General features: G+C 30.8%; 2 protein-coding genes across 2 annotated transcripts; both read right to left on the reverse strand.

Moving 5' to 3' along the window:
- Nucleotides 1-12,004: 12,004 nt before the first annotated feature.
- On the reverse strand, nucleotides 12,005-12,887 carry LOC123906897. Its single transcript, XM_045956918.1, has one exon. It carries the CDS (start codon nucleotides 12,720-12,722, stop codon nucleotides 12,111-12,113), a length of 612 nt encoding a protein of 203 aa, XP_045812874.1. The 5' UTR covers nucleotides 12,723-12,887; the 3' UTR covers nucleotides 12,005-12,110.
- Nucleotides 12,888-19,543: 6,656 nt separating this feature from the next.
- On the reverse strand, nucleotides 19,544-21,521 carry LOC123906906 (universal stress protein A-like protein). The gene is made up of 4 exons (XM_045956926.1): nucleotides 21,131-21,521; nucleotides 20,462-20,574; nucleotides 20,257-20,375; nucleotides 19,544-19,811 (listed from the first exon to the last, which is right to left on the reverse strand). Exons 1-4 carry the CDS (start codon nucleotides 21,297-21,299, stop codon nucleotides 19,736-19,738), a joined length of 477 nt encoding a protein of 158 aa, XP_045812882.1. The 5' UTR covers nucleotides 21,300-21,521; the 3' UTR covers nucleotides 19,544-19,735.
- Nucleotides 21,522-21,891: the final 370 nt, after the last annotated feature.

Genomic DNA, 21,891 nt, shown 5'->3' on the forward strand with positions numbered 1-21,891 from the left:
AAAGCAATTAATTTTTCAAAACAACTTCAAATTCTTGTATTAAAAAAAAAGGAAAATGTTAGGCCGAAATTGTTAGGCCGCATGCCATGAGTTCAAACCCCGACTTTTTCACTTGTGTGTGTGAGTTTATAATGATTTTATCATTTTGTCTATCTGGAAAAAAAAAATTGTAACAATATGTGACATAAGGGTTTAGGGCACATGCTAATAATGTATATTTAGCAATACGTTATGCATTATACCATTACTTTTCAAACTTTAAATTGTTTTTAGTAAACATGTTAACATAACTCTGAAAATAACAGAGTTCTTTAATTTGGTTTATTGGACTCATTTCCTTCATATGGCAGGTATATCATTTTATAAGTAAAATAAACAAATCATCTTTCTTTGATATATATAAATTTTTGTTAATCGAGTATTCACCGCGTACAATTGCAACACTGATGTATGTTTAAATCATGGGTCGAATTCAGAACCTTAATTAAGCTAAAAGAAATTTATGTCATCCCATCTAAATGCTCATGTGTATTTTTATTTATTTCGTTATAGATCTATTTTCCAAAATTGAATGTTAGACTGAAATGTTAATGATATGAATAATTTTCATAAATTTTCACATAAATAAATAATATTTTCATAAGAGTTTCATCAGCATCAACTATTTAAACTTGACATTATACTAATTGTTAGATTTTTTTTTTTGGTTACAATAATTGCTATTTTTTCTGTTATAATCAATAATTGCTATTTTTGTTTTGGAGTATATACATGATTAATTAATTAGTAATTAGAAGGCTGCGCGACTAAATTACAATCTAGGCCTCTGAAGTGACAACCATACATATCACGTGCCACAGTATTAGAATGACATGGTTATGAAAAGAAACATAATACTAATTATAAACACCCTTTTCGAAAATAAAATTTGTCCATAAATATAAGTTTAATTTCAATTCCTAGACACGTTTATTATTATTTTTTTAAACATAACGATACTTTATAATAAAATTCGAAAAGTCAACTAAAAATACATCTTTTTACCAAAGATAATTTAGTAATTTTAATACAAAAAAAGTATATATTTATTATACTACCAACTTTTCTTAATATACATGAAAAACCCCAATAAAAACTTATATTAAGGGATAGAGGGAGTACTAATTCTTTAATCTAATTAAATTATTCTGAGAATGACTTAAAGAAGGAATAAGTCAAAAGTTAATAATGAATACTATAAGTTAAACGTTGACATCTAAATATCTACTCTTATACAACTAAGTAACATTTCTCTCGTGCAAAAAGAAGGAATCAAATACTAATACAACATTTACATATTTTGTCACCATTGAAGGACACTTTTAGGACACTAATTAACCGGAATACAACAGATTACAATCTTGTTACTGTTTTATTCACATGATTCTTTTTTTAAAATTACTCCGGTGATTAGAAATTCATTTTTTTTAAGGTGATAGACTTTGAACTTCGTCCCTACATATCACATGTTATGTCCTACCAACAGAGTTACGTTCACATGGACTCACGTGGCTCAGTTTTTTTTTTGGTGGTCAGATAATTAAGTGACTAGAAATTTCACCCTTAAAATGAATAAATAGAATGCCCGAAGTTTGAACTCCGACTCCTACATATAAAATGCAATGTCCCTTACCAACTAAGTTAACCTCATATGCCTCTGTTTTATACACAATCAATAATACTTTGTATATAATTTGTATTTGAAATATAGTTGTCGCTATTAAAAGCAATGAATAAATAGCATGAGGTTATTAAATCTTGGAATTAATTCAGAAGACACAACATGTATGATGCATGCATATAAATAAACCTAATACTAATAGCTTAGCAAGAAATTGCACATGAATAAACAGACGTATTAATAATTGAGAAGCAACTGTATTGATGTTGTTCCTAGTTCCCACAAATTTGGGACCATTAAGGACCCTACATCAAGGAAATGGATAGGGACAAACCTATGTAGACATAGTTTGTTATCTTCCATACACACATGGCTTCTTCTCTGCTACGCTGGCTTGAACAGCTAGCTAAGAGGATCCAGGTTGTAAGAATTTGGGGTCCCATTTTTGTGATGGTATGTTCCGTTTTATTGGTAGAAATTATCGATGGATGAAATGAAACTAAGGTATGGGTTTTCTAAGGGGCCACTTCTTTTATATGATGTATACTTGTGTTGCTTTTCCTATTCATTTTGAATTGTGCACAATGATACGAGTTCAAAATTTACACCGTTCAATCTTAATTAAATAATATGGTGTAGTTGATTGTGTGCAGTCAGAGGTTGTGGCTAACTATATCAAATTACGAGATTGTTATTATACACAATCTACAAATCTTGATCAAAAAGTTTAGATGTGTTGTGTCTAGTTACACGCAATCATAGATTGTAACTGCACATAATCTATCAATGTTGAGCATAGGAGTACTCCAGGATATAAACTAGGGCAACCAATGTCGAGCATAGGACGATGCTTCTCGTTTTCATTTCGTGAAAGTCCACATCCGTGATAATTTATTCGAATTTGCGCAAACTAACGGGCCAATCACTAAGTGGGGATGCTTCCTCTAGCACGAGTAGGCCTTTTCGTGTACCTATACACAATTCATAGATCTTAAGACACTTTATATAAAAGACTATATATATATATATATATATATATATATATATATATATATATATATATATATATATATATATATATATGCGATCGTAGGATTATGACTGCACATAACACGAATCCCTTTGACAACCTTATATCTTATAAATCATTTTTATATACCATTTTGATTGGAGGAGCCTCCATTTGAAATGTCCCCTCTACTCTATCCACTAGCAATAATAGCTAGTTCCAATTCCAACTTAAAATTAAAATAACTTTTTTTCTTGATCTCTATTTTTTGAATACAAGAGTAGTGACATATTTGTAAGACCATATGGGTAGGTTGTTAAATCTGTCTATGGTTTGCTTGTAAATGAAATTGGGGCCAGGAATTATTCAGATGGTTGTTTTTTTTTTATTTACAAATATAGCTAACTAACAACATCATGTACCCATTTAAATTTAGTTATGAACTCTGCATATTACACATGCTATGTCTCAGTTTCCTTTTTATTTTTTTAATGAGAAGTTAAGTTTTGTAATGTGATGTCATCATTACCTTGCCATAGCAGATTCTATCGAGTATAGTACTACTGTTTGATGGGTGGAGCCATTATTGGTGTGTTTTCATTTCCTTTATTTTTGGATCTACCCTTTGTTTCTTTTTCATTCTTTTCCGATACTCCGTCCATCTTATTTTATAAGCAAATTTCACATTTTTAAGTGTATTGCATAACTAATATATCTGAACTATATTATAGTTCAAATATACTACTTATGCAATAAACCTAAAAATGTGAAATTTGCTTGCAAAATATCGCAGAGGAAGTATTATTGTCAATTATTGTTTTTATCCACAATTCTGTTGCAACTGTCTCAGTAGTACCTATCAGCTAGTTTTCGAATCCTCCTTCCTACTAGTTTTTATTTTTTTATTTTTATTTTATTTTGTTAATTAGTGGGAATCTAAAAATATTGGTATTTAAAATTTATTTTATTTAGTTGTTATTATTCTAATGAAGGAGTAAGGAATAAAAAATGAAACAAATTTGAGTTCTTGTTAGTGTTACTATATAATGCATGATTAATGGGTTCCAGCAGCCTAAAAATTTAAGGTTCTTGTATGTGCTGGATGCCACATATTTCTTTACATCTATTCTTATTCAATATTTTCTTATTATTGAATTAGTTTGTAATTAAATATATGATCACTTACCTAGCTAGTTAGCAAACTTGAATTATCTATATATGAGATGGTTACATATATTATATACTTTCTTATTTCTTCATATATATTAGTTAAAATTAAGGGGGGAGAAAATTAAAATGTATTTTTAATATATTCATTCATTCATGTTAAAGAGGGAACATTGCTAATGCGGTTGCATTATATATTGATTTGGATTGGTGTAGAAAACCACGCAGTTTCATGCTGTTACGAATCTCAACCGTCAATTTGTGATTAGATATTTCAGATTAAATATAGAAAAAACAACCACCAAAATATCTCATCTGTCAACTCGTGATCGAAAGATTCATATGCATTACTACGTCATGCAGTAACTGCACCAAATCCAAATCCCATTATATCTGTTGTGGAATAGCCTAAGGCCCAAAGTTCACGTATACATTAAGATCATGTTCTGGACTAACCTAAGGCTAAATGTCTGACAAAGACTTGATGAAGCTTTGGATCTGCTCCGGATTGCAACGGCTCGTAGCAGTTAATCAATTTGTAACGTCTGCCAACCACTATTTCATCTCGACATTGATGAGCGCCGATTGTAAACGACTTCCCCTATCAATGTCCCAACGGCTCCAATGCGGCACCTACTTACATAAACAACACCTCACAATGACCTCTTGTACATTATTTATTCTCTAAAACCTCTTAATTATTCTTGCTCTTATACCGACTTGAGTTTCAGCGTGTTTGCATGTACAACCCCTCATCTCGACAAGCCTTCTCAATCACATCATATTAATATACCTAACTCTATACAAGTAGAACATTAATATTTTATGATTCAAACATTCTTGTTGATAAGTTAGGCAAAGAAAAATGCATAAAACCTAACTACTTTATTATTGCAATTGCATATATAACTATAATACCAGAAGAATGACCTATAAATGGAATCCAATGAATCAATCAATATTCTAGAATTATATCAGAATACAGGTTGTTGGTTTTATACATAGGAGTCCCGTGACGTTGCCACATTTTACAGAGTAAGCATTAATTGATTACATAACACAGTCTTATAATATTATGATGAAGCCCTTTAGTTTAGGTATGAATATAATCATTGATTAATGGAATCTAACCCTCAATAAGCAACCTTAATAATTGTAATATAATTTAATACTATAATTTGGATTTAAATAATTGGTGTATGGGAAACTCTTCCAATCCAATCTCAGAGACATGTATGTAGACCAGGAGGCAGAGGGTGACCCGGAGTTCTAAAGATTCTCTTATAAAATTACTGTTCTAAGATAAGGTTGTTTTTCTTATATTTCATTTCAAGTTTCTGATGCACGTTTGCTTCTATATATAAGCACTTAGTAGTAACAATAATAATATAGTAATTTCATTATACACCATTCATTTCATTTCATTGCTCAAAACGATATCAGCACTATCATTTCTTAATTCAATTGACAGCAGTACTATCTTAAACATTTTGGGGACCTTGTCTTTTTTTTTTTAATTGAGTTATCATGATATTTGTACGATATTTTTAATGTCATTTAACGTGATTAATTTACGGAAATTTTATGTACACATGATAAGTCTCCTAACCTAATTTTTCCTATATGTAAAAATTAGAAATTAAATTCCTCATCGTCTGCTTAAGAAGGCTAAGTTCGTTACCACTTAAATCAATCTATTGTTGGGTGGAGATCTTGTTGCAATGTTAAAAATTAGAATATACTGGAATTTGTGCGCCTTAAACACAGTTAGTTTAGCCATAGTTAAACCGGAACAGAATTTGAGCCCTATGCTGCGACTTAGCTTGTAGAGGTCCATATTATTGAGTATGACTCATATGCATCAGGAAGAGGCCCGGGGGACGGGCTCAGGAGCTGAGTTAGTGGAGCGAAGCGAATTACGGTTATCTAGACCGAATTATTATGGTTATAAATACTGCTCGTAACAATGAAACATTAGTTAATTCATTCATCTAATAGAAATATGTCGTAGCAAATTCTACAATCAGACACGTATCCATCACTTGAAAAACTTCGTTATCAAACTTTTTGTATTCATTATTGTTTACGTTTATTCGTCATTACTTTTTTGTTACCAGTTGCTTCAACAACTATAATTTTGTTGAAACTACGTAATATAATTTATGTAAAAGCACTATAGTTCTAATTATCATGATTTTATCAAACTCGCCGCGATACAAACCAAGCACACAGTAATGGCTTGGATTAATGTAAATTATGCAGCCATTTGAATTGCCTCGTATTCCCCAGATTTTATCCATTGTGGTTTCTATCTTTTCAAGGCCTCACTGCAAAAGTTCAGGGAACCTCTGTGGGATGCACGTGTCTTGTGGATTGGATTTCATGTGGAAATGCTGACCCATGTGCACTTTTTCCTTTGCGAGAGCTAATAGTACTAAGTTACTAACATAACATGTACTAGTACTATAATCATAATTAACTAGTTAATTATTAAAAGTTATAATTAATAATACACTAATTAATACATGCTTTATTAGTTGAATTCATCAACAAGGCCAGCTTAATCAAGGTGTGGTCTGCTCACTTTGCTGCTAATCATCTGAACAAGTTTGCCAATAATGTATCATCTTTGGCTAATTCATATTCAAATTTCAAATACACATTATATTTTTATGGCCTAGTTGCTCTTTAGTCTATTTTTTCTCTGCTTGCTATAGTTGCATTTATAATATGTTTTTGTTGGTTTTAGTTTTTTTAAATATGGGGCATTGTATACTATATGTGTTAGTAATGTGCCTACTAATTCTCTGAACCTGTTTGCTAAGTATTATAATTAAACTAGATCTATGTTAAAGTCATAGTTTAATCGATAGTTCTTCTAATCCTTAATATAATTTTTTTTTTTTTTTTAAATTTATCGGATAATTAACGTATCTGACATATATTATAATTAGTTATTTGACCAAATATCTAAAAAGTAAATTAGGGACTTTGTGCTTGTATTAGAGACTTAATGAATCTAAAAGATAATAAATATCGAAATTATTTAGCCAAATGTCAATAGAGTTTCGGTTCGAATCTAAAATCTTTCATTAGATTTTCATCATCTTATGTGATATTTATCATTATGTCTATAGATCAAAACAAAATAAATAAATAAATTATACTAGATCTATTTGCTTATTGGAAATAACCGTTTGGATGTGATCTAATTAATACTAAGAAGAATAATAGTAGTAGCCTATTGCTTACAATGATAAGTTTCAAATCATAGATGAGTGATCAATAACAACTAACTATGTATATATTTTCCTATATATAAGAGTACTAAAGAGATAATTTAAAATTCAGTTTTAATAAAATGTACTAATTAATTAACACATATTTTTCAACAGAAAGTTGGCACTAATAAGTTAGATCTGCAGGCAGAATAAATTCTAAAAAATGTTAATAATTGGTTGAAGTAGTGGAAAAGTTAGATCTTGCAGGCTCCCAAAAGTGAGAGGAGGCCCCTACACAAGGATTCTTCTAGTATGAGTGTTAGGACATATGGTTTGGTTTGTCGAAATCACATGAACTATCTAATTTTGTTAAACTCACCGTGATATATTAATACTTATATGGTTTACGATTCAAAATCAGTAAAATTTTATCCAAGCCACTATATCTTTTGAAATTAATTTCTACCGTATTAAACACGCACAAATTAAGCATGTGTTTGTTTATGTGGCGCTCTCACTAAAACCACGGTGAAACACCACATTGACGCGGAAGCTTGGATTTGAATCTTTGATGAAATTGTGGTAAAAACAATTCATGATGCAAGATTGAAGACTTAAATGTCAAAGCAAACATATGAGAACACAATCTTATAGATTCAAATTTTCATGATGTGTGAATGAATGCTAAAGTCAAAATTCAACACAAATGATGGCAGGGTTGGCCAGTGGATCCATTCAACTCAATTTTTTCCCTTGAGCTATTGACATTTGACAATTCTTTTATTATTCCTCATCACATGTGAATTCAATTCACTAAGCCCATACCCCAAAAAAAAAAAAAATCAACATTTTGTACTAACATAAATTTAACCAACCAACCTTATGGCTATGTAAAGTCATCCTTTTAAGTCTTATTGTTATAGACTTATAGTATCATATAATTAGCTATGCCCAAAAATGAACTTTTAACTCTAGTGTCATTAAATTCAACTTCTAAAGAATAGACCAAAATTATGTCATGTTGATTCTTACTTCTTCAAGATATATCACATTGGTACATAACATAAAGAGTCTTCCCAATAATTGGAAACACATTTAAGACTTTTTTTTAAATTATAGTAGAAAATGTAGACATGAAGAATGAGATCCCTCCCTCGTGGGATCTACATATCTACACTTTTTTCTTGATAATTTTGAGGCCCCCTTAAAATAAGTCAGCCTTTGTTAAATGCTTGTCTTTGAATAATGAATAGTTGTAAGATAAAAAGAAAAAAAAATAAAGATAAAAATCTCTTTTATTGTTTGCTTGGTCATATTCTCTATTCATTGTCTCTTTTTTTGATATAAGAAATTGAAGATATTCCTCTCAAACCAATCCCTTGTTAAAGCCATTACCACCACTACCAATTGTTTGATGAAGCTTTGAGTATAAATGTTAAAGTAGAAACTTGAATGCAAAGTCAAGCATCCATATACTATATATTAAGTAAGCAACATTGTGTTGGTCGATACATGTTATTCATACACTTTTAACTTTGTATAGGATAGGATGAGAATATTTTTCATAAATAAGTTTTAATTATTGTAGCATACCATATCCGAATATTGGCAGGCAGTAAAGCAAATTTTTCTATTAAATATACAAACTTATGATTTATGACTTTATATTAATTATTTTAATTATGTCTGACTCTACAATGATAAAAGAATTATTTTCAATTAATTGGAAGGCCTTTATGCTGCATTTTGAATTGTTACTATAACTGAAGGCCATCTTGACCAATTGATTATTCCTTCATTCTAGCTGAAATATACATATAGATCAAATGTTGAATTTGTGATTAGATCGATACTTTTTGAACATTGATAAATTAAATATTATATGTTTCTTTTCTTTTGCTACAAAAATACTACTATATATATATATATGCTTTGGTGGTGTATGTATATGTCAACAGCAAGGCCATTTGGATTACCAAAAATCCTTACGGCATGTTTGGTTACACTTTTACGGGGGTCAAAATTAATTCTAGAGATGTAGAATTGATTTTTGCATGTTTGATTTTTATTAGATTTTTGATTGGGTCATCCACTATTTATATCCGAGTTTCAAGTTTAATAGTGTTGGACATGAGAGTGTGTGTTAAGAAGTCACATATCGGTTGTGGCACGAGATGACCTGAATATATATTTATATAGTATAAACAATTCTCATCGTATAAATCGGTTTTATACGATTGAGTTAGACACAAATCTATAAAATATAATTGATTCTGCCTTCAAAGTTGATTCTACATGAAGCTAGCAAGAAATTGTTCAAATCGCTTTTACATAAATATACTCAAACACAAATTACTTTATCTTCAACTCAATTTTAGTCCTAATCAATTTTTCTTCTCGCCGGAAAATCAAATATACACTTATTCTTTGATTTTATTTTGTAATTTTTTGGCTGAACTTTTGTTGGCCAAAGCACATGCCAATTTTGGTCATCTACTCATGAGTTTGAAAATGAATCATTATTGGTTTACATGTCACGTGATTGTCATTATAATTAGGGAACAATTCTTGTGGTATTCTCCTTCCTGTTTTGGTTATTCTTTCCCTATTAGGGAAAATTATGACTGTTCAATGATTCATAAACAATGAGTTGGAATAACCACATAATAATGAAGTCTAGTTATGGTTATTTTTCAATTATTGTAATCTTATCAGTTTGAGATAATAAGCAAACAATTAAGACTTTGTCCTACAGATTTAGGTTATACTAAAGGTTGAAGTAGAACCTCTTATACTACATAATACATATTCTCTTCACTTTATGTACCTAACATATTTTTGTTGGGTTAATTTTTTTTTTCATAGGTTCATTCCGCGGAGGTAATATTTTACAAAAAAGATGAATATATGTTTATAAGTGAGAGCAATTTCTTGGTGGTTTTGTGAAGATTAAGTTAGACTCAACTCAAAATTCGAAGATAGTACAAAACGTCTCTAAGATCCATCGAACCATCTGCTATTAGATTTTTGCTATCAGGTCACCCATCAATTCTATCTACGCACCAAATTTAATAGTGTTGGACACTATCCGTTTGGATCAGCTTATGCAATATAAATTAGGTTTTATGCTATTTTATAAGTTCACACCAGTGAAAATTATATTTTTATAAGCTATTTTATCATAAACTATCTTAACAAACTTATAATAATACATAAAAAATGCATAAGTTGTTTGCATAAGCTCAAAAATAAGCTAATCCAAACAGACCCTAAATGTAGAAACATCTCTTAAGAGGGAGACTAGTTGTCCCTTATGCTAGACCACCTCATTTATTTACTAGGTCAATCTTATTGTGTCACAATTGTAACTATATTCCAATATCATGAGTCAACCCTATTGTTTTTAGGTCAAATTGCTCTAATAATTCAGAGTTTGGTTGAAAATTAAGTAAAATTTGATTAATAATTATTCGACCCTTAACCAATCAAGGGATGCTATTATAACATCAAATTTGGCATCACCTCTTCTTCAGTCACAAGTACGGACTTCAAGCACGGACTTCAATGCATGCAAACAATATTAAAAAAAAAGTGTATATTTCACTCCCCCTCCCACATGTTTCTATTCTCACTAAAAAAATTACATTTTTTGTACTTGAAAAAAACTTCGTGTGTCACATTTCCGATTTTTTTTGCCGGGGGGAGGGGTGGGGGTGGGATAAAAGATATGTGGGGGGAAGAGAAAAATTCGTTATACATTCAGGCCCATAATGGCTTAAAGATGTGCGATAAGCCCATTTTTTTTGTCTTTACCATAAAAGAGACCATATCATTTCACTAAATATCAAATGGATCAATACTTGTTGACATTGTATGTATCTTTGCAAAATTATGAACAATTATACCTATATTAGTTTTAGTTTTAGTTTTAGTTTTGAAAGCTGCACAAATCAATGTTCTAACTTTTTTCTCCTCATAAATTATTTCACTTGAAATAATCTTATTCAAAACACTATCAAACACTAATGTTGATATATCTTTTAGACAGAATATGCATGAACTTTGGTTCGCCAATACATATTGTGAGAGTCTAACTTATTCCGCTAGACATAACTTGTATTAAAACAAACTAAAAAAAAGGACTTCATATTTTCATATGAGCTACTTAATTTACGGAAGCTAAGCTGGTATTCACTATTTTATTTTATTTTATTTTCAGTTAGCCTAGTAATTAAAAATTCTTAGTAAGTTAGCAAGTCTACTCCCAATTGCTTTTAACCAAAAACCCAATTTTTTTTAAATAACTACTTTAAATAAAGGATATTGTTGTAAAATTGATCAAATATTTTTTTTTTTCAAAATAAAACAAAATCACAAAATTGTTTATACTTCTAGACATGTTAGTTTGTACCATGTTAGTTTGAAAATCTAATCTGGAACTTCTTTTTTTTCCAATACAATGGTCGTTAAGTAATTTTTAATTTTTCCATTTTGGTGAAATTTATCATAAGCAAGCTAACACAGAATTAGAATTAGGTGGGTGTGGTAGCTTCTATAAGCACGCTAACACAGGATTACGTGTATGTCACCAAGCATTAACAATGAACTAAACAACATTGTTGTAATGTTGTTAATGTGATGGAGATACCTTTGAATTTTTTTTTAGAAAGGAGCATGTGGTGGAAGATGATGATGATGATATCTACTAAAATTAAATAAGCTACTACCAACCAATCATTAGCTATGATTGATGCTGGACTTGGTAGGAAGGACCACAGTTCAATCTTCCGCAACTATAATCAGGAGACGGCTGAAACTAGTTATTGCGGAACTGACCTATATTAGATTAAAGAAGCTACTTAATTTACATAAGCTTCTACTCTTTGCGACATATGTTTAACTAGCCTAGTATTCCAAAATAAGGATCTCAATTACCTAAGATACAAATACAATTAAACAAGAGGCATATATATACTCATTAACATTTTTACACATAGTAAGATTAAATACCCCACATACACATGAAATTAAACAAGAGGCATAATTAATTATACTAATCAAAACTAAAATTACTACCACTTGAACTCTTGAGAAACAACCAATGACTATGTTTTTTCTCAATAATCTTCTCCTTAATAGTATCCAAACTAGGCTTCCATGACCCTTTTCTTGAAATCTGCCTATTCAAAAACTCAGGCCTCCCTTCCAAAATATCCGGCAAATTCTCCGAAAAACTGCTTCCCTCTCCCTTCTTCTCCTCCTCCTCCACATCTTCCTTTCTCTGAGGCTCCACAATTCCACTACTATGACACAAACTACTAAACCAAGGAAGAAACTTAGAAGAACACAAAACATAATTAGAATTCAAAACAGAATTAACCATCAAAAGAACGCGACGCGTTTCTTGGCTACTTAAACCTATAGGCTTCCCTTGCTTCACAGGAAGCATAAGATAAATCTTTTTCATTTCTAGCTTCTTATCAGCTGGCAATGGTGTTGGTCTTTTCTGATTTACAGCTGATTGAAACTCAACTACTACTTTTTGTGGATGATCCATCATTAACTCCGCAACTGTTATTTGTTCGTCGAATTCATGAACCGAACCATCTAAGAAAATAACTTTACCGGTTGAATCCGAAGGACGAAATGAGACATGGTTTCCCATCTTATGAGTTTTTTGTGTTAGAATGAATATGAATGTGATTGTGAATTGAGTTGAAGTGTTGAAATGAACTATATAATGTAATTAAAATGAAAGTGTGATTTGGGTTGGGAAAATGTACATTGTAGAAATTGATGTTTGTTAAACTAATCCATCTTGTGATGTATATAAGGGTAGTGGAATTGGTAGTTTTTAATTTGGCTTGGTCGTTAATAGTTTTAATGTCAGTTACAACATCACTTCAGATTTTGACTTATTGGAAAGTACCATGTCTAATTTGTCTACCACATTTTATTCATTTCCTTAGTAGAATCATATTCTAAAAGTTTATTTGACGTGTATTGTGTACTCTTTATTTATAGTTAAGGATGGTGATTACTAATCATGTTTACCAAACATGAAAATGAATTGAAGTAACAGTTCAACCAAATATTGTTTAACTTTTTTTTTTTAACTCGATATTCAATTTAAGGACCAACTAATTTAAAAGACTAATTTTATCATCCACTAGTTGGAGGTCAAATTGTAGTTAGAGCAGAGTAAAAACTCTCGATGGACTGGGTCAACATAGAAATTTGCATAAGAAGAATTCAAATGTGAGATTTAGAAAAGAGCACACTACAATGTCTCAAACCTGCACCACCATTGAACCATCTGTTTTGTTCCAATGTCTCAAACCTGCACCACCACCGCACCACCTGTAGATGTTACTAGATATTGTTAAAGGAGCGCTAGAAACAGTCGCTTTTCAATACTCATTATTTTTTTATGTCAAGTAGCATAGTGATTAAAAATTCATCTTTTAAGGTGAATGAGTGAAAAATCTTGAATTTAAACTAAATACAATATTCTTACCAACTCAGCTATGCTCACGAGAAATGGAAATATAATACTCACTTTTTTTTTTGAAAAAGCTAAATTAGTCTATCCAAATTAATACTAGACATAATCGAATATGAGACCTTAAGAAAGAGCACACTTCCAGATCCCAAGGCAATACTGCCTACTCACTCTTTTATTGATCGAAATTAATGTAAGTTTCTCATTTTAAAAATAAATTCCACATAAAATAGTAAGATCGTCCAAATAGAATGTGAATATTAGAAATAGGGTTGAAATGAGTCTTCTTAACATTTCTCATATTGTTAACTTATATGGTTATGTTCCTTAAAATGAAAACTGTTGATTATTATGTGTGGTAGTGGTATGTTACATTGTAATACACGCACATTCTTATTGAGGTAATGGTGACATTCCACCTTGTTAAAATTACGTTTTTGTTTTTTGTAGGTAGTATAATAATTGTGTAACTATAACCTTACAACAAAAAGAGACATTTTTTTTGTGTCGAGTGGTGGTAAAAATGGTGAGTAATAAACAGAGCACATGCGCATTCACAGCATTGGATGCATACATATAATTTTACGCTATCATTTGCTTTGATTTTGAGTGCAATCAACGGCGTCAATTATGACCAATTCATTTCTTCACAAGCTTTGTGCAATCAACTGCGTCAATTGTGACTAATTAATTAATGTGGAAACATGCTAGATCAAATTAAGCTCAACTAGATTTGATATTTTTGAGACTATAGATCCGTTCATCTGTAAAATTAACATAACAGTACAGAACGGTACAAAACAGAATAGCACATGACAAACGTTTAAGGTATTGAACAAATTTGGTGTTGTACGATGTTTGGTGGACAAAAGGTTATTTTGGTATTTTAGACAATTTGTGCCGAGGACAAAAAGTTGTCTCGTGGGGGGACAAAAATTTCAGTTTTTGTGCAGTCCCTTGCCCCCAGTTTGTCCAGTAACACAAACAGTTTTAAAATCAAACACAGTACAACATAAATTGTTATATCCAGTTTCTTATTTTTTAGCGAATCAAACGTACTCATAGTTATGACATGTTAGATTATTTAAGAACATGTTATATTAATGTCGTTAAATAAATATCCTTACATATGGTTAAATATACTTCAATAAATAAACCAATAAAAAAATTATTAGGCCAAAACCCATATAATTAGTTATTATTCCTTAGCCTATTTTAAACAAATTTTGTCCTAATGAAATCAGAAATATCATGCCACTAAATAGAAGAGGAAAACAAAAGGCTTAAATTAGCTAACTTGTCTGCACGAAAAATTCCCTTTCTTACATATATGAGTAACCAAAAAGTTAATTCCATTAATCATATATATCTAACCATTTCAACCATCTGTTACTAAGGCACCAAGGAACAATAGAACATGATTTAAAAGCCATCATAACAAGATGGGAGTCATAGTTTCTAACCAAAGAAAAAATCAATTACATATTACTTGGTCAAGGGGTAGAAAATCCATGTATTTTGAAGAACTCGTTTTTATTTTGCTATGATGAGGTTTATATCTCCCCGATAATAAACAATCGTTAGTTGGTATTCAAGAGAACTCACTATTTAGGTAGGGAACTCACTTCATAGATTACGTAGTGAGTAATAGTTTTTTTTAATCCAACTTCAACATTTGCACCCGTCACACCCCTAGATGAAATAGTAGTACCATGGTTTAAAAAACTATTGCTCGCTACTTACATAGTGAAATCCTTAGTTTGTTGTCTAAGTATCGAATAACGACAGTAGACAAATGTGAGTTCAAGCTTAATAGGTTTGAGGATCTTTGACGAAATCGCATCGTGCATGGTTGATCCTGAGAATGATGAAGATGAAGTAGTTAATTTATCTGATTCATAGTCTCGTTGGTGTTAAATTTACTATTTTTCATTTATGTTATCGTTTCTAATCTTAATTTCAATATATTATATTGTTGTTATTCAAAATTCCATGTTTAATCTTTAGATTTCTAGTCTGGGAGGTGTTCTCTAGTTAAGCAGCGAACTACAAGATGGTTTGTTGGGTAATTAGCGAACAATGCAGGGTTTCACAGGTAAACCAACAAACCCTTTTGTTACAGGTTTTGAAAAAACAAAAACTGAAAAGATAAATTGAATATAGATTTTTTCATTAAAAGATTAGACAGAAAAATTACATAAACTTTGATGGTTTGCTAATTAAAATGTGAATTCAATTTGGGTGTAGATAGCGTATGGTTTTTTCCCAAATTTTTCTATTTTATACACTCGCTACCTAACCTACAAAGGAGGTAAAATTAGAAGCTCAAGGGACGCGAAAAGAAAAACTAACATATTTTCATAAGAATTTTTCTCTTTTCATGCCCCGTGTTTCTTTTCTACCCCCGTTTTCTTTTTTTTTTCCTTGAGAAAATCTTCATAATGTGTTTTCCGAACTATTTTCCAATTTTGAACTAGAAAATTTCGAAAAATATGTTCGACAGTTTTTATATAAGAACAAAAATAGAAAAATAAAGGATAAAAAACAAACACAGGTGGTCAACTAAGATGTTTTCTCTTCCCCCCTCCCATGAATCTTTTATACCCCCCAATATTCCAATTTTGCCCTTGCAGAAAAATTCGGTTCGCAGAAACCGAATTTTTTCTAGTCTAAATTTAGAGTAAATTTCGGTTTTTAGAAACCGAAATTTGTTTTCAAGGCAAAAAAAAACTTCGGTTTCTACGAACCGAAGTTTTTTCAAGGGCAAAATTGGAAATTTAAGGGGGATAAAAGATTCATGGGGGTGGAAAGAGAAATGATCGTCAACTAATTAATTCCGACGGCCCAAATGTTTGAGCCTATTCCTAAAGCTGAGAGCATAATATGGGCCTGAGTGGAAGATATATTTTAGTAATATATATTTTATTGGAAGATATATAGATAATGCATTTTGTCTGCTTGAGCAACATAGCCGATATAGTTGGTAACCCAGCAAATCTTAAATAAATTTTGATATCAATTTAAAATTTAGGTTAAGTCGATCTAACTCAATCATATAAAATCGACTTGTAAGATAAAAGATACTAGAACATCGACCCGTGCGGTGCACGGGTCTGATTAGCTGTAAGTTATATAATGATTAAATAAGATATGATAATTTCAATAATGTAAGGTATATGAAAAAAGTTGAATAACATTAAACGATAGTTCAACAATTATTTTGGAAAAATATTCATACAAAGAAAATTATGTTATATTACGGAAGACTTCCTTATAGACCACATTCGAAGTCTTAGTCGTATCTTCACCATCATCATCGATGATCAATATTTTTAATCCTTTTCTAGAAGTAACTCTTGAAATTGCAACATACAACTGACCATGTGAAAACACTGGCGACAGAAGATATATCCCAACATGCTTTAAAGATTGTCTCTGACTCTTATTAATAGTCATCGCAAAAGAAATCATTATAGGAAATCGTCTCCGTTGAAATTTAAAAGGAATTCTCACGTCAGATGGTGTCAGAGAAAATCTAGGTATGAAAACCCGATCACCAATATTACTTCATGAAATAATTTTTCTTTCAAGAGCACGTTTTCCCAATCTCGTAATAATAAGTCTTGTACCATTGCATAATCCTAATTTTTGATTCAAATTCCTTAATAGCATAACTGGAACTACAACTTTAAGTCTCAACTTGTGATTTGGAAGTCCCGACGTAGAAATCATGTTCAAAAATTCGGGAGTATGAACATCATCCACTGTTTGACCGTCTACATTTTGTGTGAGTGGAGTATCATAACTCAATTATGTTTTTTCTTCACCATGAAATAAATCCAACATATAATCATTTATTGTGTCGACTATTGAATTTTTAGGAGCTAGTATAACTCTATTTTGGAAATACGTTATATCGTTCATGTTTTGTAAAAGTTGGGGATAGGTGTTTTCAACGATAGAAGCAAGATGATCACCTGAACTTGGAATCAACAAATCTGATGGTATGTCAAGTTCTAAATCATCGTCGTTGTCATCTCCAATTTATCCATCGCCAATACCCAAAACCCATTCAGAAAACAGTCTTCTTTGTTCAACGTCTGCACTCGAAGCACCACCGAGAAGCCTCATGTTTTTACTCAATGTTAAAACTTCACAAAAATTCCAAAGAACTAAAGAATTAATAGTAGCATGAACAACTTTTGGCATTGTACCTTTGGGTATTACTGGTAGAATTTGTCTAAAATCTCCGCCAAAAACAACAACTTTCCCACCGAAAGGAATGTGTTTATTTTTTTCATCGACAGACTTGAGAATATATTTTAAAGTTCGATCAACAGCTTCGAAACAGTGTTTGTGCATCATTGGTGCTTCATCCCATATAATGGGCTTTGCTTTTTGTATTAATAGCGCCAAAGGGCTTTTAGGAACTATGGTACATGTTGAAAACTCGTCAACATTTAGAGGAATACAAAACCTTGAATGTGTTGTTCTACCGTCAGGTATAAGCAATGCAGCGATCCCACTTGAGGCAACTGTTAAAACTATCTCACCTTTTGAGCGTAATGCGGCTGACATGACCCTCTAGATAAATGTCTTCCATGTACCGCCATAACCATAAAGAAAAAACACACCATGTTTGTTTTCGTTAACTCTTGTCATGATTGTGTCATATACTTTACGTTGCTCTGAAGTCATAGTTAACATCAATCTAACATGTTCCTCAGCTAATGATTGTCTGTTATAATTCAATTCGTCGTGTATTAAACTGTTTTGTATATCATGAACTAATAATGTGTCTGCTCTAGGCATTGGAGGATAATCTTTTAAACTCTTCCCACAACTACGTAACATCATCTCAATATCTGGTAGTGCATATTATATTAATTGATCATCGGTTAATATTAAATCTGCAATGTTAAAATCAAAATAATGAATGTGATTAGTGACATGACTATGGTTGTGTTTGGTTGTATTGCAAAAAAAATTGATTTAGCAGAATTGAGTTTGATATTAACTTTCCAAATCACACATGATAATAACTTTCCAAATCTCACATGATAATTATTCTCTAAATTTATGATCCGGTAGAAAAAAATCATTGATCAGGAAAGACATAAAAATATTTCGTGATGAATAATATAGTCAACAATAATTTTGATATGATATACTTTTTAAAATTGATGGTGCTTATCAATTATTGCACATAATTTTAATCACAATTGGTATACTTGCCATAGTGGTTGGAAATATTGCTTTGCACTAAAGGGTTGTGGGTTCAAATCCTAATCAAGACAAAATTGTATTATTTTTTAATAAAAATTGCAAGATAAAATGGAGGGAAAACAGGAAAAACAAATTAGGGTTTAGGATTTGCTTGTGTATACAAGCTTATAATATAAAAGATATCTTCATTATAAATATATTTGTGCATTGTACTTCATCCAATGTGAGACTCTAAAAATACTAGATTACATGCTGGTGGTTCTTTGAGGAACTTGATAGTTAGATTTTGGATCATAAGGACATCATAAGGTATTGTTTTTCTTTTTTGTATATTTCTTAATGTAAATTTATAGGATGAAAAGTAGAAACAGAGTTATACAGGATCACATGCATTATTCAAAATCAAAATTAGATGTTTAAATAAGACAACTCATATGGAGTGGATTGTCTCCAGTGTATTATTCACTGAATTTTCTCCAGTTTCAATCAAGGTCATTCAATTTTTCTCTCTCTTCTTTTTATATTTTTTAATTATTTTATTGGAGGGTCAGGATCTCACTAGAAGGACACTCACGAGAGACAATCCACTCTCCAGCTCATATATATCTACACATTATTTCTATTTGTTTTTTATATAAGGTGGATAAGAAATGAGTGTCAAGGCATTTATCTGGTTACATTTGTTTTTTTTTTTGGGTACATGGTTACTTTGATTTTCTTATGATATATATGTGATTTAATGATTTCAAACATTGCACTTTACCCTCAAGAAATATCTTGAATCAATTATATCACTGAATTCATAACAAGGGACTACTTTAATACATCATACAACATATAAAGTGCAAGATATATACACACAAATTGTAACATTACTACACAACAATACATTTGGAATAATAGTACTATTTTTAAGGTGCCTTAAGAAGGAAATAAAATTCTGTTTAGACCTATGGTTGCTTCACAATTACAACAGGACATTTGGCATTCTTGACACAGTAATCACTTACACTTCCAAGTAGTGCCCTGCAAATCCACACCATAAAAATTAATTACACTTTTGAAAAGTACATCATTTCATATATACCAAATTTCCTTCAAACACATCAAGAAAAAAAAGTAAGTCTAAATTGTATTTTTGGCCCACTAACTTTCATAAATTTACAATTTTGGCTCTATAACTTTCAAAATAGCATTTTTGACCTCTTAATTTTAGCCTTTTTTGCAAAAGGCCAGCTCACCACTGATTTCGACCCATATGTCTAGCCAAGTGGACTCACGTGCGCGTTGATTTGGTTAAAAACTTAAATCAGTGAGATCGGTCTTTTACAAAAAAGGCGAAAGTTAGGGAGTCAGAATTTTAAAAATCTGAGAGCTAAAATCGCAAGCTTGTAAAACTTAGCCAAAAATACAATTTAGCTAAAAAATTACTTAAAAGATACAGAGTAACTAAAGCATATATAAAAGTTACCTCTTGAAGAATCCATAGCCATGACTTCCCATGACTAAGGTATCAGCCTCTAGTTTCTTTGCTGCGTTACATATAACATTCTTAGCCTCTCCGGTACCAACTACTTTCTCAATATTTATCTGTAAATTAAATCCCAAATTCAGAGTCAAACAACTAAAAATAAGAGAAGGAAAAAAAAAAAATAGTGTAGGATGAGTTGACCAACATTGGTAGCATCAAAGTTTCTGCAAATAGCTTCAGCTCTTTTCATTACTGATTTAGCTAACTTTGCACTGTATTCTTCCAAAGCTTCAATTGCCTCATTGGAAAATATATATCCTGTAATTAAAATATCATACCAATTAGCAAAATTCAATAAACAACTAGCTAGAGTATAAAACCAAGTCAATCAAGTGGTTGAACTCGGTTAAACCCGAGTTAAAAATAATCATCGACTAGACTTTACTTATATTATTCAGGTGTACTATCGATTAAGTAGTAAGGTCTATTTCTCGACAAACTAGAGGGTTAAGGCCAAATCAGGACATAACCTATTTGAATTGACTTATTTAAGTTTTTATATAAGTACTTATGAGATTGTTTGACAAAACTAATGGAAAACGTCTATGACATCTATATCGGCTGTTTTTAGCTTATTTTCATAAGCTCTTTAGAATAGCTTATAAAAAACAGTTAAATTTTATTTTATTATAAAAGGAGCTTATACATAAACACTAAGATGAAACTTATAAAACCCAATTGGTGTTAATAAAGAGTGAGTGTGAAATGTCAAAATTGCTAGTTCGGATGTCATGACCGGGGTTTCAAATATTTTATGATTTGGTCTATCTATTAAAAAAGAAAAAAGAAAAAGAGTTAGTGGGAAGAAATGAACCTGCAGAATCCAATGAGTAGACAGCAGAAGGTGGCTTGACATAGAGCAACATAAGCTTACTATTGTTGTTGGTATCAGAAATAAGGTTGGTAATGGACCAAGAAAGTGCATACATACTCTCTTCACTCTCATCAACAGCCACCATAATCTTCCGTTCTCTATTTTCCATTATGTGTTAACTATTATTGATTTCAAACTTGAGAAATTTGTGTGTGTGTGTGTTTTGTGTTGTAGATAATAGAAAAGGAAGCAAGTGATGAATGAATTATATAGCTAGAAAGTTTCATGTGGTACATAGAATAGTAGATTATGGTTTAAACCTGTGGGTTCTTTGTCGTTGTTTTCAAATTACAGCGGTGTTAAGTCAAACCGATACTTTTTCAATGGTTTCTTTCCAAAATAAAATTTAATATCTGCTTGTATAGATATTTTTTTTGCTTATTTTAAAGTTTAAAGTAATATAAAACTGTCACACTTGGTAACCAAAAAAAATAAATGTAACAAAAAAAAAAACTGTCACACTTGAGAGTAGTAGGAAAAATACCCAAAAAAATATCCAAGTGAGCATGATAACAAGAGAAACACTTGTGTGACTATAAAAGTTTGGTCGTAAAATTTAATCACTCGTATAAAATTGAAGAAAAGTAGAACAAGAAAGAATTAAATAATGTATATTTTTAAATAATGAAATAAAATGTATTTTTATATGACAAAAATTTGTGACCAAACTATTATATGTTCATTCAAATATTTTTCTGATA

The sequence above is a fragment of the Trifolium pratense genome, linkage group LG1, assembly GCF_020283565.1.
Source record: "Trifolium pratense cultivar HEN17-A07 linkage group LG1, ARS_RC_1.1, whole genome shotgun sequence".
NCBI lineage: Eukaryota > Viridiplantae > Streptophyta > Magnoliopsida > Fabales > Fabaceae > Trifolium > Trifolium pratense.